General features: G+C 49.0%; 1 protein-coding gene and 1 long non-coding RNA gene across 4 annotated transcripts in view; one reads left to right on the top strand and one right to left on the bottom strand.

Moving 5' to 3' along the window:
• The window catches only part of NLRC3 (NLR family CARD domain containing 3), a 37,842-nt gene that overhangs the window by 11,520 nt on the left and 9,574 nt on the right, over positions 1-16,748 (top strand). For 2 of the 3 annotated variants that reach the window (XM_084761933.1, XM_084761932.1), the window contains exons 3-13: positions 55-1,804; positions 3,112-3,198; positions 6,448-6,531; positions 7,071-7,154; positions 8,442-8,525; positions 10,386-10,469; positions 11,059-11,142; positions 11,677-11,760; positions 12,209-12,292; positions 12,795-12,878; positions 13,358-13,441. In XM_084761933.1, the coding sequence (XP_084618059.1) occupies positions 55-1,804; positions 3,112-3,198; positions 6,448-6,531; positions 7,071-7,154; positions 8,442-8,525; positions 10,386-10,469; positions 11,059-11,142; positions 11,677-11,760; positions 12,209-12,292; positions 12,795-12,878; positions 13,358-13,441 (2,593 nt within the window). Of the gene's footprint in view, positions 1-54; positions 1,805-3,111; positions 3,199-6,447; positions 6,532-7,070; positions 7,155-8,441; positions 8,526-10,385; positions 10,470-11,058; positions 11,143-11,676; positions 11,761-12,208; positions 12,293-12,794; positions 12,879-13,357; positions 13,442-14,060; positions 14,146-16,748 lie in introns of all 3 variants that reach the window. The other variant, XM_084761931.1, reaches the window with a different exon arrangement.
• Positions 3,205-16,741, bottom strand: LOC311586094. The gene is made up of 3 exons (XR_014775456.1): positions 15,027-16,741; positions 8,434-8,583; positions 3,205-3,366 (listed from the first exon to the last, which is right to left on the bottom strand). It is a non-coding gene; the product is annotated as an uncharacterized lncRNA (long non-coding RNA).

The raw sequence follows: 16,748 nt of genomic DNA, 5'->3' as shown, positions 1-16,748 counted from the left end.
CGAACCCCCTCACCTTACCCTGGGACCTTACCTGTTTTGCTCTCTGCCGTGCAGATTCGAGGATAAGGAAGCACTGCGAGGCCCTGCTGAGCAGGGTAGGAAACGACCCAGAACTGGGCAGCCCCTCACATCAACTGGCCAACCTCATGCTGGTAGAGGGCCTGACAGACCTGCAGCTAAGGGAGCATGACTTTACCCAGGTGGAGGCCACACGTGGGGTCTGGCACCCTGCCAGGGCCATCACCCTGGACAGGCTCTTCCTGCCTCTGTCCCGGGTATCCATCCCACCTCGCGTCTCTATCACCATCGGAGTGGCTGGCGTGGGCAAGACTACTCTGGTGAGGCATTTTGTTCGTTGCTGGGCCAGAGGCCAAGTGGGCAAGGACTTCTCAGTGGTTCTACCCTTGACCTTTCGGGATCTTAATACTTATGAGAAGCTGTCCGCAGACAAACTCATCTGTTCCATCTTCCCAAACACTGGGGACGCTAGTCTGGTGGTGACAGCCCCAGACAGAGTTCTCCTAGTCCTGGATGGTTTGGATGAGTGTAAGGCGCCCTTGGAATTCTCCAATACCATGGCCTGCACAGACCCAAAGAAGGAGATCCAGGTAGACCACCTGATCACTAACATCATCCGAGGCAACCTCTTTCCAGAAATTTCTGTCTGGATCACCTCCCGTCCCGGTGCTGCTGGTCAGATCCCTGGAGGCCTAGTGGACCGGATGACTGAGATTCGGGGCCTTACTGAGGAAGAGATCAAAGTGTGTCTGGAGCAGACATTTCCTGAGGATCAGAACCTCTCGGGCCAGATACTGAGTCAGGTGCAGGGCAACAGGGCTCTGTATCTGATGTGCACCATACCAGCCTTTTGTAGGCTCACGGGGATGGCCCTGGGTCACTTGTACCACACCAGGCTGGCTGTCCACGACACAGAGCTGCCACCGCCTCAGACCCTGTGTGAACTCTACTCTTGGTACTTCAGAATGGCCCTGGGAGGGGAGGGGCAGGACAAGGGAAAGGTAACTCCTAGGATTGAGCAGGTGACCCAGGGGGCCCGCAAAATGGTGGGGACATTGGGACGCCTGGCCTTCCATGGGCTGGTTAAGAAGAAATACGTGTTTTATGAGCAAGACATAAAGGCATTTGGCATGGACCTCACTTTGTTGCAGAGCACTCTGTGCAGCTGTCTCCTGCAGCGGGAAGAGACTCTGGCCTCTTCCACAGCTTATTGCTTCACTCACCTGTCTCTGCAAGAATTTATGGCAGCCACATATTACTACAGTGCATCCAAGAGGGCCATTTTTGACCTCTTTACCGAGAGTGGCATGTCCTGGCCCAGGCTGGGGTTCCTCGCACATTTCAGATGTGCAGCCCAGCGGGCCACACAAGCTAAGGATGGGAGGTTGGATGTGTTCCTTCGCTTCCTCTCGGGCCTCTTGTCTCCAAGGGTCAACACTCTGCTGGCCGGCTCCCTGTTGGTCCAAGGTGAGCACCAGAGCTACCGGGCCCAGGTGGCTGAGCTCCTACAAGGCTTGCTATGTCCCGACACTGCAGTTTGTGCACGTGCCATCAACGTCTTGTACTGCCTGCACGAGCTGCAGCACACAGAACTGGCCTGCAGCGTGGAGGAGGCCATGCAGAGTGGGGCCTTGGCTGGGATGACCAGCCCCTTGCACCGCAAGGCTTTAGCCTACCTCCTGCAGATGTCTGATATCTGCTCTCCAGAGGCCAACTTATCCCTGTGCCTCAGCCAGAGCGTCCTCCAGAGCCTGCTGCCCCAGCTGCTCTACTGTCAGAGCCTCAGGTGAGTATGGGGTCCATGCGGGGAGTCAGCGCAAAGGAGAAAAACTCAGAATGGCTCCTTGGTTCCTCATGCCCCTTTCCCTGTAGTCTGCTGAGACTGCTATAGCAAAGTTCCACAGCTGGGTGCTGAACCATCACGGTAACTGATTTAGTTCTGAAAGCCAGAAATCTGAGGTCAGGGCAGCACTGCCTCTGAAACCATGGCAGGAGGGCCCTTCCTGCCTCTGGAGCTCCTGTGGGCCAGCAATCCTAGATGCTCCTTAGCCTCTCCTGTCATGTGACCATCTACTCCTGTGACTCTGTCTTCACATAGCACTCACTTTTCCTGTAAGGATACTATATTGGATTATAGGCCCACCCTACATCAGTGTGATATCCTCTTAGCTATTACACCTGCAATGAGCTTGCATCCATATAAAACTACATTATTGAGACAGCAAGGTTAAAATTGCAGTGTGGAAATATAATCCAACTCATCAGACCCTCTGAGACCAGGCATTGTGACTCATACCTGTAATCCGAGAAGTCAAGAGGTGGAGGTAAGAAGATTGCTGAGTTCCAGGACAGCCTGGGCTACATAGCAAGGATATACATATGTGTGTGTGTTTATATGTATGTATAAATGTGTGTATATATTAACACACACACACACACACACACACACACACACACACACACACACACACACACACAAAGACTGTCTGAATGTTGACAGAAGCTACACCCTCAGTTATACTCTGAACCTAGCTAACAAAAAGAAAAAAATATAGGACAAAGGTTGGTCAGGCCCTGAGAGTGGTTCTGGCATCCTCAGATGTATAGCTAGCCAACGGTGATTCACATGGGCACATGGTGTGCTGAGCTGTGAGGAACATCACAGCTCACAGGAACCCCCTCAGGTTGCTTGCACAGAGAACTCTAGAGCTCTGAGCTGACACAGTGGGGCCACAGTGGGGATGAGAGGTGGTGGAAGCCTTGCCCTGCTCATGGGCTGCGGGACTGCTCACTGTCATGGCTCCCCTGCTCATGGGCTGCGGGACTGCTCACTGTCATGGCTCCCCTGCTCATGGGCTGCGGGACTGCTCACTGTCATGGCTCCCCTGCTCATGGGCTGCGGGACTGCTCACTGTCATGGCTCCCCTGCTCATGGGCTGCGGGACTGCTCACTGTCATGGCTCCCCTGCTCATGGGCTGCGGGACTGCTCACTGTCATGGCTCCCCTGCTCATGGGCTGCGGGACTGCTCACTGTCATGGCTCCCCTGCTCATGGGCTGCGGGACTGCTCACTGTCATGGCTCCCCTGGCCAGGCTGGACAACAACCAGTTCCAGGACGCCGTGATGGAGCTGCTGGGCAGTGTGCTGAGTGGGAAGGACTGTCGCATTCAAACCATCAGGTAACCCAGAGCCCAGTGTACCTACCTGTTGCATGCGATAGGGGATCACTTCCCCCTCTGCTCAGCTCTTGCTTCCCCAAGAACAGGTATCTTTTTAGAGTGTGGTTCAAGATGCAGTCTGCTTTCTTCTACCCCTCGTAGAAAGCGCCAAAGGATCTGGTACATGCTCTGTAAGGAAGGGAAACTCCTAGGAAAGACTTGTCTGCCTGCTCAGGTGGCACCTTCTCAATGTTCCTCTCAACATTTACTCTAATAATATGCTGAGCACAGGATTGCATTTAGCTATAATATTAAAAGTTTAACTTTTAATTTAATTAAATTTTAAGGTACATTTTTTAAAAATTAGATTTATGTGTATTAATGTTTTGCCAGCATGCAGACATGTGCCATGGCTCACTTTTTGTATCCACAGATGTCAAAAGACAGTTTCAGATCCCCTGGAAGAGGAGTTAAGGATAGCTGTGGCCCACCAAGTGGGTACTGGGAATTGAGGCCAGGTCCTCTGCAAGAGCAATTGCTCTTAACAGCTGAGCCTTCTCTCCAGCCTCAAAATCTTCCTTTTTCCTTTTTCTTTTTCTTCCTTTTCCTTCCTTCCTTCCTTCCTTCCTTTTTTCTTTGACACAGGGACTCATGTACTCCAGATTTGCCTCAAACTCACTATATCGGTAGGGTGGCCCTGACTTTTGACCCTCCTGAGTGCTGAGATCACAGCACTGTGTCCTTATACCCAGTTTATGCTATGCTGGGGATGAACCCAGGCATCACACACGCTAGGCAAGGACTTTACCTACTTGAGCTACATCCTCAGTTCTGTTTTCATAAACATAAAACTTTGTCTTTAAGCCAGGCATGGGGGCACACACCTTTAATCCCAGCACCCAGGAGGCAGAGGCAGAAGCAGGTGAAGCTCAGTGAGTCTGAGGCCAGCCTGGTCTACAAAGCGAATTCAGGACGGCCAGGACTCTGTTACATGGAGAAACCCGTGTTTCTGGCAAAACGATAACAACAACAATGGCAACAACAAACCTTGGTCTTCAGCTGGGTGTGATGTGCGTTCCTATAATCCCAGCACTCTGGTGGCTGAGACAGGAGAATTGCCTGGGCCACACACAGGCAAGGCCTATCTCAAATAACATCAAATCACATTTTAAACTGTAATTAGAGAAAAGTCTGTATGCTGACTTAAATGCTGATGAAGTTTCTACACTTTGAGACGTAGGCAACACTTAGGCTCGGGGCTGGATCAGTGTGGAGATGGTAGGAAGGTTCCGGAGAACTACAGAGTAACTTTGGAGAACCGGGTCAGGAAGTGAGGTCTAGTAGGGCTGGCTTTGCCTTGCTGGTGGGCAGTGAAAACGTAACCCCTTCGGAAGACAAATGGTCTTGACAGCTTCTCATTGCCAGTGTTTTGTCTTTCACAGGCAGCTCTGGCCTTTCGGCACATGGAAAAATAATCAACATTTAGTTTTGCTTAAAATGGTTCAAAAAAATTCTGAATAAAACCAAACATCTTTTCACATGCTTTTTCCTCTCTGGTCTTCAGTGACACTTGTTTACAACGTCCACATCATTCTGCAGAAAAATATATAAGGCTGCTTCTGCCTGTGAGGTATTATTTATACAACATTATAAACATCCTGTGGCAATAAAAGTGGTCTGGGCTTCTGACATTTTGATGGCAGAGGGCAGGGAAACAAGGTCTTGTGTAGTCCAGCTGGCCTTGCCCTCAAGGTTCCCAACCTTCCACGTTCTAGAATAACAGATGTCTACCACTACACCTGGCCATTATTCAAATTTATTTATTTGTGTGCTTATTTATTTGTTTTTGAGGCAGGGTATCACTATAGAGTCCTGGCTGGCCTTAGAACTCACATGTAAACCATGCTTGTCTCTGACCCACAGAGCCCGGCCTGCCTCCACTTCCCAAGAGTTAGGATTAAAGGTGTGTACCACTATACCTGACTCAAATTTATACTTAAACAACAGACTCACTTGAAAAATGGTATATCAAAGGGATAAAGGGGAAACTGTTGGTGTATGGTCCACTCAGCTTCTCTTGGTCTTTTGTTGTCCTCTGGTGCCATTATCCCAAAGAGCCCTTGGAATGCATTTGCTTCTAACATCGCCAGGACCCTAGTGGCTGCTGCCTACAGAACTAAAGAACTACTAACTGCTCCACTTCTGCACTGAGCCGACCAACCAGTATGCTGTTAGAACCACCCTTCCCAGACACATAAAGAAAAACCTTTTTTAAACTTAAAAGTTAATTTTGTGGTAATTCTACCATTTTCTGCTTTGTACTAGAGAAAGGCTAGAATCGATTGCAAAATAGTTTGGACTAGTTTGTAAAAACTAGTTTGTATTAGTTTCTGAGTGCTATATGGGCTTTTAAGAAATTTCATAAGCTGAGGGTGCCTGGGGGCATTTGAGTCTTACAAACCAGCACCAGTGTCTGGCACTTTGCTTTTTCCTGAGAGCCACGTGAACTTCATGCCACTAGAAGGTGTATATGGAAGAACTTTTTTTAAAATATCAGCAACTCCAATATAAACATTTCCTGTACTTACTGTATTTTTGCTAGTGTCTGTGTGTGCACATTTGTGAGTATGTTTGTGTGAGTGCACGTTGTGTAAATGCACACACCACAGAACATATGTAGAGGTCAGAGGACACCTTGTAAGTCAGTTTTCCCCTTCCATTATGTGGGTGCTGGGGGTCAGGGGTAGGTTGTCAGGCATGGTAGCAAGTACTCTGGTTTTTTTGTTTTGTTTTGTTTTTTGTTTTGTTTTTTGAGACAGGGTTTCTCTGTGTAGCCCTGGCTGTCCTGGACTCATTTTGTAGACCAGGCTAGCCTCAAACTCAGCGATCTGCCTGCCCCTGGGCCTCCAGAGTGCTGGGATTAAAGGTGTACACCACCATGCCTGGCTAGTAGCAAGTACTCTGAAAATTTGCTGGTTCCATATGAAAGACTTCTATTGTTTACACTTTTGGCTGCACACTTGTAAAGCAGATACAGTGTGGGATGCTGGGCAAATTTCCTTGGGACCATCTATCAGAGCGAAGGCCGTCTGGCCCTCCCTGACTCTACCTTCCCAGGCTCAGGGGACTTCCTATTTCTTTCTGCTCCATAGTCACCTTGTCTCTGCTTATATCCACATGAGTGATGCTGGGAAAGCAAGGGCTAAACATGAGTGTAATATCAAAGAGTCACATCCTGAGATAGCCACTCTCCTGTTTCTTTTTTGGCAGCCTGGCTGAAAACCAGATTGGTAACAAAGGGGCCAAAGCTCTGGCCAGATCCCTCCTGGTCAACAGAAGTCTCATCACACTAGAGTAAGTAGGACCTCATCCAGGACAGGCCCTTGGAATAAAGGGGATTTTAAGTTATCTCCCTGTCTATGTATGAAGTGTCTTGAGTTTTCTCCATCCTTCCTCCACTCTTTGGATTCAGCCCATTTAGAGCATGTCAGTGCTCTGTGCCCTGCAGACCTCTTGTCCTGGGAGGACAGCTGAGCAAGCAAAGCCACCACTCTTCTTGTCTCTTGAACTTCATTTCAAAAAACTCTTGATTTTTGACCCTGACCTAGAATCATCTTTGTCTTCTCTACACTTAGCTCTCTCGACCATCGTATCCTGTTTTCTTTCCTTCATCACGTGGGGCTACTTTGGGGAACTCCTTTGTGTACACACACACACACACACACACACACACACACACACACACACACACACACGATCTCTGCCATGGCGCCATTCTATCAAATGTGAAAACCTTAAGCCTAATTCATTCCCTTTAAGGATTATAAACTTAAAATGTTGATGCCATTTTAATTGCTATTCCTACCCCAGTACCTTTTTTTCTCTTCTACCAGCCTCCGGAGTAACGCCATTGGACCACAGGGGGCTAAAGCTCTAGCAGATGCTCTGAAGATAAACCGAACTCTAACCTCTCTAAGGTATGTGGCCCTGCTCCTGGCCCCAGGGGAGGGCCCAGGAGACAAAACTCTGGCTACAGAAGATACTATGGGTGGAAGAGGGTTAAAAAATGGAGGCTTTGGGATGCGAGGAAGCTTCAGGTTCTAGATTCTCCCAACTCTGTGTGCTTCTGTGAGTCCCCAGAGTTTCTTAGGACAATGAAAAGTCTGCCTTCCAGACGATGAAATTGTTTGGGTATAGTTTGCAGTGTCCCTTATAGAAGTCTACAGATGTTGAGGGTGTACTACTGTTCTGTTTTATTTTGGTTTTCTATTTACTATTTAAGTAAAATTTTTGTTGTTATTGTTTTGAAATGGGTCTGGCTACATAGCCTTGGCTGGCCTGGAGCTCACTATGTAGGCCAGGCTGGCCTTTAGCTCACAGAGATCCACTTGCCTCTCTGTCTCCCAAGCGCTGAAATTAAAGGTGTGCACCACCACACCCAGCACCAGGTGAAATGTAATAAATATAAAATTTTATCATTTTGAAGTATATAGTTCATTGGCATTTTGTATATTCTCAGTGTTGTGCTACCTAGTTTCAAATGTTTTTGCCTTTTCTCCCAGTCCTCAGCATGTTTTTCTATGGGTTTATTGATTGTAGACATTTCATACAAAAGGACTTATACAATAAGAGCTTTGTGTCTGACTTCCCCAATTAGCATAATAGTGGTCTACTGCATGGGTGGAACAGTCTGCTTATCCACTGATGTGCAGACAGACAGACATTCAGTGTGTTTCTCTCATTTGGCTGTTATGAATAATGCTGCTAGCAATATTTGTGTAGAAGTATTCAAGTGCCTGTCTTTAATTCTTTAGGGGTATATACCTAGAAATGCAGTTGCTAGATTACATGCCAAGTCTAAGTTAAGAATTGCCAGACTGTCTGTGCTCCACAGAGGCCAGGCCATTGACATCCTAATCAGTAGTGTGAGGCTTCCTGTTTCTTCACATCTTTACTGTTGTTTGGGCATTGTGGAGCTTTATTGAAATGGGGTCTACCGATGACCTCATTTTAATTGATGGAGATAGCATAGGCACCTTGTTCCTAGTTGGCAGGCAGCTAGAGACTCAATACAGGAGGGCTTATGGTCTTTCCTGGGTGATGGACCATGAGGGGGGCACATCATCAGTAGCAAGTCTTTTCTCAGAAGTCAGTTTCTCCCTGTCTTGGGCCTCTGAGACAGGTATCCCCATGGCAGTACAAGTCCAGGCCACAACTGGGCATCTCATATTCTATTAGTGACACATTCCTTCTTACCTCTGTAGCCTCCAAAGCAACGTGATCAAGGATGAGGGTGTCATGTGCATGGCTGAGGCCCTGGTCTCCAACCACACCATCTCCGTGCTACAGTGAGTAGACGTAACTCCCATTGCTTCCCCTCTCTTCTACTGGGCATCTCTCTCATTCCTGATAGAGAGAGCAGCAGACGATCAAGCCTAAGGCTTCTGACCCATCTGTATTGTGCCTGGAAAACCCGATGTCACCTGCTTTTCCAGAGAATAGGTTATGAGGAATTACTGAAAACAAAAACCCTTGTCAACCCAGAAAATCATCTCCAGAGATGCAGGAAAAGAGCAATGCATTCTTTTATTGAATAAGTGCTAGTCTGACCATAAAGATTGCCAGTGAGGTTGCACAGAGAGCTCCCACCCTTCCTACAGCCCAGCAGAGGCAGCCCCTCCCATGCATGTTCCCAAGGACAATGACAACTTGTCTTGCAGTGTGAGGAGCCGGCAACACCACTTTTTAGCAGCTTATTGTAAGCCCAGCAGATGCTTGGAGAGGCCGTGTGCTCCTTAAATACTTTTGGCCCCAGAACAGAACTGCTCCTACCTTTATGTTAATCAGGTACTTGATGACCTGGAGCCAGGTGCCAGCCTAATGCCCACAGTGGCAGGGAAACAGAGGCACTATCTTGTCTGATGTTTATCTTGGGAAAGAAGGCCCTAAGACCCTTAGGAAGATCCCAGGAAGCCAGGCATGGTGGTGCACACCTTTAATCTCAGGCAGAGACAGGCAGATCCCTGTGAGTTCAAGGCCAGCCTGGGCTACATAGAGAGACCCTGTCTCAAAAAACAAAAATCAAAGAGCCTGAGAAATATACTCCTAGGCTGTGAAGCCAGAGGAGGCTGGGTGAGCTCATAAGGAGACAGCACATTTCAACAGGCCAGCCTGGTCTACAAAGAGAGTCCAGGACAGCCAAAGTGACACACAGAAACCCTGTCTGGAAAAACAAAACAAAAACAAGATGTATGGCTGGGCACAATGATGCACACCTTTAAAACCAGCACTCAGGGAGAAAGAGGCAGGCGAGTCGCTGTGAGTTCAAGGCCAGCCTGGTGTACAAAGCAAGTCCAGGACAGCCAAGGCTATACAGAGAATCCATCTCAAAGAAAACAAATAAAATAAAATAAAATAAATGTAAAAAGACGTATGGAGCTGGGCGTGGTGGCACACGCCTTTAATCTCAGCACTTGGCAGGCAGAGGCAGGTAGATCGCTGTGAATTCAAACCCGACCTGGTCTTTAAAGTCCAGGACAGCCAAGGCTACACAGAGAAACCGTCTAGAAAAACAAACAAACAAACAAACAAACAAACAGACGTATGGACATGTACAATGCAGGTCCATTATTTTTTACCTTTTATTACCTTTATTGTGTCTATGTATGTACGCACACACATGCATGTACACGCCATGGCACAAGTGTGGAGGTTAGAGCACAACTTACAGGAGTCAATTTTCTCTTTCCATTAGGTGGGTCCTAGAGATTGAAGCCAGGTCTCCAGGCTTGGCGGCAAGCACCTTACCTGCTGAGCCACCTCACAGCCTCCTGTCTCTTTCCCTCTTACGGATAGCATTTTAACTTCCCACAGGAGCGGTCCCTCCCCATCTGTTCTATACCTCTTCCCAGGAAAGTTTCTTGAGGTGGGAGGCAGTGTGTTGGTCCAGATGGGAAACACACCTTGCCAGCTGGCAGCCTTGTGTGTGGGAGTCTCTCCTATGGGAGGCTGCTGAGCACTATCAGCCTCTGCTCCTGGCTGCACTTCTCCCTTCTCTCCCCCAACCAGATCCCGTGAGACCCTTCCCACTGCTGTATAAATTGAGATGGTACCCTATTTGTCCTTGACCTCTCACCCAACACCTAGACTGGCTTTGCCTAGGAATGACTGTGGCTGGCTTTGCTGAGGGACCTTCTCATCTCTCCCAGGCTACAGAAGAACCGAATTGGGCCCAGAGGTGCCCAGCAGATGGCAGATGCTCTGAAGCAGAACAGGAGTCTGAAGGAACTCATGTGAGAAAGGCCAAAGGGTCAAACTGGTACTGTCAGTGTCAAGCACAAGGCTAGCCCACCCTACATATCTGTGAGCAGGAGAATGGATGACGAGTAGAGGGTGGATGAAGGGATGAGATGTAGGAGTGGATGGTTGGATGGAGGCATGGATGGATGCATAGGTAAGTGGATGGATGAGCGGATGGACTGATGGTAAAATGAATGGAAGGAGAGGTACACGAAAGACGCAGATACACTGATGGGTGAGTGAATGCAGGTTACTGGCTTAGCAGTACAAAACACTGGACAAAGAGAATTAAAACCCGGACTCCCAGAACTGGGTGAGCACCAAACTTCACAGGCATACTTACATACTCCTCTCCTGCTCTCAGAAGGAAATAATCTCTTGTCCATCTTCACAGAAAGTCCCACAAATACCTCTAAGGGTTGACTCAGTTCTTTCCAAAGAGTTAAGATAGGGGTCATCTGGAGTGACAACAGATGAACACAACTATGGCCAAACAAACCGCACTGCACACCCTTGAGACAGAGGTGGTCTCCCCTGACCTCTGACCCCTAGACTCAGCACACCACCATTTGTCTCTTGCAGGTTCTCCAGCAATACCATTGGGGATAGAGGTGCCATGGCCCTGGCTGAGGCCCTGAAGGTGAACCAGGGTCTGGAGAGCCTGGAGTGAGTCTGCCTGAGAACCCTCCATGGATGATAATTACCCTTGCCAGAACCCATTTCCGTGAGAGAACCCTACCAACCCTAGCTCTAATGCTGTCCTGTTTCTGCCCCTCCATCTACCTTTTGTCCTAGTCCATCTACCAGCTCCACTTTTCTGCAGTTTTTAGGGTGACAGGTCTATGTGCCTTGTCATAGGTGGCTGAAACGCCTTGGCAGGTAGGGTGGGGTGAGCTGGATACTGCTGCCACATTAGGATGCTTTTGCCTCATCACTTTCTCTGGGGCAGAGCTAACAGACTGAGGATGTCTGCAGTCCCTGTGTCAAGGCAGTTTGAATCCTGGGGATTACGCTCAGTCTCCTGCCTTCACCTGGCATGAGCTAGAAAGCAGAGTGATGGTGAGAACAGAGAGGTGAGGAGAGCACTTCACAGTTCCCAACTCCCTGTTGAGCTCAAGGTGTATGGTTCCAGGCTGCACCAGACAGCTCCCTCCAGGTCCTGTGGCAGCCACATCAACAGTACCTTGCCTCTGTCTGCAGCCTACAGAGCAATGCCGTCAGCAACACAGGAGTAGCAGTGCTGATGCGAGCCCTCTGCACTAACCAGACACTCTCCAGTCTCAAGTAAGTCCTGACCCCCGGCCCACAACCAGGATGTTGTCCCTTTGACCAGTGGGGATACAGGACCTCTGGGAATTGGGAAGAAAACTGCTGTGGAGAAATCTGTAGTTGGTACAGGCTTGGTTCTAGAACATGGCATCCTGTCCCTGTTTGTACTTTGTCAGTTGTGGCCTCAGTGGGCTGCTCCCTTCTTAAGTCCAGGTGCCACTTGCTCCTCACAACTCAGATCCTGTCTTTTTTCCTCCTGTGCATCTCTACACTGTAGGTAGCCCTGAGTGGGGCACTGGGTAGAGCCCTGGCTGGCTGGAACAGGTTCCTTCACATTTCAGCCCAGAAGGCCAAGGGCCGGTCTGTGGTTTCTAGGGGTTCGGAAAGCCTAAACATCTGGGCTTGCTCTGTCAGAAGCCTCACGTGCCTGATTGGATGCTCAGAGAGTCTTATCTCTCCTCAGCCTACGAGAAAACTCCATCAGCCCAGAGGGAGCCCAGGTCCTTGCTCAAGCTCTCTGCATGAACAACGTGCTGAAGCACTTGGAGTACGTGGTAGGATCTGGAGGGATGGAGGGCAAAGGGAGCTGTGCCTCTTCACCTACTCAAACACCAGGGTTCGCAGGCACAATTAGGATGGGCTAGACCCTTGGCATCATTCACAATTTACAAGGTGGGCAAGGGCTTGGTTTGGGAAGGGCCAGTAAAGAGGCCTGGTACCTACTGACAACCCTGACCCTGAACTCTCCACCTCAAGATGGATAAACACATGGGAGAGGACCCTAAAGAGTTGGCATGGAGCCATGCCAATAGGCAACAAGTCCTGCTCATAGTGCTGTGTGTCCTGGCTGCATGACCCTTGTAACCATAGTTGAACACGGGATGCTCTCAAGTATGCTTGGCACACCAGCGTTCTTCACAAGCTCGAGCCACACAAACCTAACATCAGTGCCGACAGTGTGTCTTGGGAGGATGGGGGGTGGCTGGGACCAGGGCAGGGGGTGCATGGTGGCTCCTACTTACTTGCTCCTCCTGTTCCCTTTTTGCCAGCCTGACAGCTAATCTCCTTCATGACCAAGGTGCCCAGGCCATTGCAGTAGCAGTGGGAAAAAATGACTCTCTCACACACCTCCAGTAAGTCTACTGTCCCTACCCCCAAAGCTCCATTCTCCTCAGCTGCAGGGCTACTCACAAATCAAGTATAGAAGCTGGCTTTGGGACATGCCTGAGGCCTTCCCAGGCTACTTGCCTCCAGCAGGTATTCCTATCCTGGGTTTAAATCTCAAGGTTATCCCCGAATAGACCCAGACTATGAGGCAAATGTTACGGCTGTGACTTGAGGTGACCTATGCATTATGGAGAATATTTAACCCTGTCTCGCGGCTACATTTGATAAAACACTGGTCCTCTGGGGGAGCTGAGCCTCAAAGACACCCCCCGCCGCCTACCACATCCTACATAGACTCACCCAGTCACTAGACCCCCCCATCCCTCAGAGCTTCTCTAGCTCTATTCTTGGGTACGTACACACACACACACACACACACACACACACACACACACACACACACACACACACACACACACAGAGTCACCTGTCTGTGTCTTTCCAGCCTGCAGTGGAACTTCATCCAGGCTGGTGCAGCCAGGGCGCTGGGACAAGCCCTCCAGCTGAACAGGACCCTGACAACCTTAGAGTAAGTGTAGCATATGGTTCCAGGCACAGGTCTGGTCTAATGGCAGTCAACAATACTTTCCTCCACCATGACACCACAGACTTGTTTCAATCCTCACCTATGGCACTGTGTGTGTGTGTGTGTGTGTGTGTGTGTGTGTGTGTGTGTGTGTGTGTGTGTGTGTGAGTTCAAGGCTAGCCTGGTCTACAGAATGAGTTCCAGGACAGCCAGGGCTACACAGAGAAACTGTTTTTTAAAAAACCAAAAGTGTGTGTGTACCTGCCATATACATGGCCAGAGGACACCTCCAGGAGCTGGCTCTCTCCTTCTACTCTGAGTTCCAAGACTCAAACTCAGGCTGCCAGGGTTGACAGCAAGCACCTTTACCTGCTGAGCCATCTGACTAGCCTCAAGCCTTTTCTTTTTAAATCTTTATATGTACGTGTATACATGTGAGTGTATTGAGGTGTGTGTGGGCATACACATACCAGGATGTACATGTGGAGGTAAGCGGTGAGCCTCAGGTATTGGTCCTCACCTTCCACCTTGTTTGAGGCAGTCTTCTTCCCTTGCTACATACACCAAGCAATCTGGCTGTAAGCTTTCTGGGGTTTCTAACTTGCTTCTGATTTCCCTGTAGGAAAGCTGGGGTTACAGTCGTGTGCTGCTGCATCCAGCTTTACATGGGCTCTGAGCATCTTAATTCAGGACCTCCTGCTTACAAGGCAAGCCTTTTGCCCACTGAGCTGCTTCCCCTGCCCGAGGCTTATACTTTTGCATCACATGGTTTCTCCTCAATCCTCCGTGCATCACTCCTCCAGCTGGTACTTCCTACTCTTTCTTGTTTTACTCCTAGACACTGGTGCTCCTCAGGGTTCTGCCCTAGGGCCTCTTCCCTTGAATGAACTTTCCTGGGAGTGCTCTTCTGACTCTCCCAGGATTCTAATTATGCAACGCAACTCCTGATAACTTCTACCTGGGGTGTTTTCAATGAGAATAACACCCGTGAGCTCATGTATTTGAATACTTGGTGGCCAGTAGGTGGAGTTGTGTGGGAAGGACTAGGAGGTGTGGCCATGTTGGAGGAGGTGTGCCAATGGGGTTGGGCTTTGAGTTTTAAAAACCCACCTCATCCCAGGGCCTCTCCTTGCCTTACATCTGTTGATCCAGGTGTCCGTTCTCAGCTACTGTCCCAGGACCATGTCTGTCTGCTGCCTGCTGCCTGCTGCCTGCTGCCATGCTCCCTGCTATGATGGTCCTAGAATCTAATTTCCTAAAACTGTGAGCCCCAAATAAACTTTCTTCCATAAGATGCCTTGGTCGTGGTGTCTTACCACAGCAATAGAAAAGTAACTAAGACACTACTCCAGCTGTGTCCCCTGAACTCCAGGACAGGAGTGCATACCCATGTTGCCTTGTGCCCTCATGGTTTCATGGGTATCGCAAGTTGCTGCATCACCTTACACACACACCTTCTTAATTCTCCATCTGACCCTTGACAGCTACCAGCTGTGCAAGCTCAAGGCACCCCCTGTGCTGCTGCCTCCACTTCCGCCCCGCTCCCCACTGTTTTTGTCCTCCACCATCCAGGCCATATCCCACTCACCTGCCATACTGGGTGACCTCCATCCATATCTAGGCCATCCCACTCAAAGTGCTGGCCAGAGATCTTTCCAAAACGTCTTCATTATGGGTGAGATCCTTAAGAGACTGCACCTGCAGAGTGAAGTGTAACCCCAGAGCATGGATTCCAAGGTCTGCCTCCCTCACACTTCCAAGCCTCAGCCCTCAGCGCTCCAGGAAATCAGCACTCTCCCAGGTTTCCTACATGGAGCAGCCTTCTTTGTCTCTCACTCACTGCTTTTGGCTTTATTTCTCCTGGCCGTCACACTGGGGTGGAGACTGCTGGTCTTACCTGCAGCTTAGACCTGGCTGGTCAATTTGCTCATTTAATAGTGCCAACCTAGCTGAGCTCTGAGAAGGCTTTGATAAGTTAGTTGTCTACTGCTGTGCTAAAACACTGTGACCAAAAACAACTTGGGAAGGAAACCTTTCAGCGTGTAGGTCCATCACCGAGGGAAGCCAGGCAGGCTTGGAGAACTTAGAGAAAGGAAGTGGAACAGACCACTGAGGAGTGCTGGTTGCTGGCTCATTCTTCCTCCTTGCTCAGCCTATTTTCTAATATACCCCAGGGTTAGCACCACCCACAATGCCACGGGCCCTCCCACTTCAATAATTAATACATAAAATAGCCCACAGGCTTGCCTATAGGCTATTCTTATGGAGGCATTTTCTCAGCTGATGTTCACTCATCTCAGAGGTCTCTAGCTTGTGTTAACTTGACAAAAAACTAGTCAGCACAGGGCAGAGCCCCAACACATAGGACACAGATGTTTGCTAGAGTAAGAATGAAATTGTCCTAAACTCATTTACTGTCCTGGAACTTACTCTTGTCCTCCAACTGGAACTAGGAGAAAAGATATAGAAACCCCAAGCAGCAAGAATGGTGCAGATCCCAGCACTCGGGAGGCAGAAGTAGGAGGATCTCTGAGTTCGAGGCCAGCCTGGTCTACAAAGAGAGTTCAGGATCACCAAGGCTACACAGAGAAACCCTGTCCAGAAAAAACAAACAAACAAAAAAGATGATGCAGAGCAGGGTGGTGGTGGCATACATTTTTAATTCCAGCACTTGGGAGGCAGGAGGAGGAGGTTCTCTGAGTTCGAGGCCAGTCTGGTCTACAGATAGGACAGCCAAGACTACACGGAGAAACCCTGTTTTGACAAACAAACAAACAAAACCAAACCACTAATAGAATGGTGCAGAGATGAGGATGTCAGGTTAATTTTTCCATTGCTTTAAAAAGGCATAACTTTTGGTCTCAGGCCTTGTTGACAGTAATTTCCATGTCCCTTTTCTTGTTTGCCTTTGACAGTTTATTCAGATTCACACAAACTCCTAGATTCCTCTGTATATTATGAGGCCAAGGGCACAATGGCTCCCCAACAGGAACATTTTTTTTTTGCTGTTGTTGGTTTTTTGTTTTGTTTTGTTTTGTTTTTTTCTGAGACACAGTTTCTCTGTATAGCCTTGGCTGTCCTGGACTTGCTTTGTAGATCAGGCTGGCTTCAAACTCACGTCAATCCTCCTGCCTCTGCCTCTTGAGTGCTGGGATTATAAGCATGTACCATCACACCCAGCTTCAACAGAAACAATGATCTCAAGTGACCTGGTGTAGGCCTGCTGTTTGTAAAGGACCCAAACCTCATAGGCCTTGGCCAGAGTGTTGGTTTGTGGCCCTTCTGTACCAATGGGTCACACTGTGTTCAG

This window comes from Acomys minous (assembly GCF_964271855.1).
Source record: "Acomys minous genome assembly, chromosome: 16".
Classification (NCBI taxonomy): domain Eukaryota; kingdom Metazoa; phylum Chordata; class Mammalia; order Rodentia; family Muridae; genus Acomys; species Acomys minous.
Note: the sequence above shows the minus strand (reverse complement) of the source record. Positions and strands in the feature narration are given on the sequence as shown.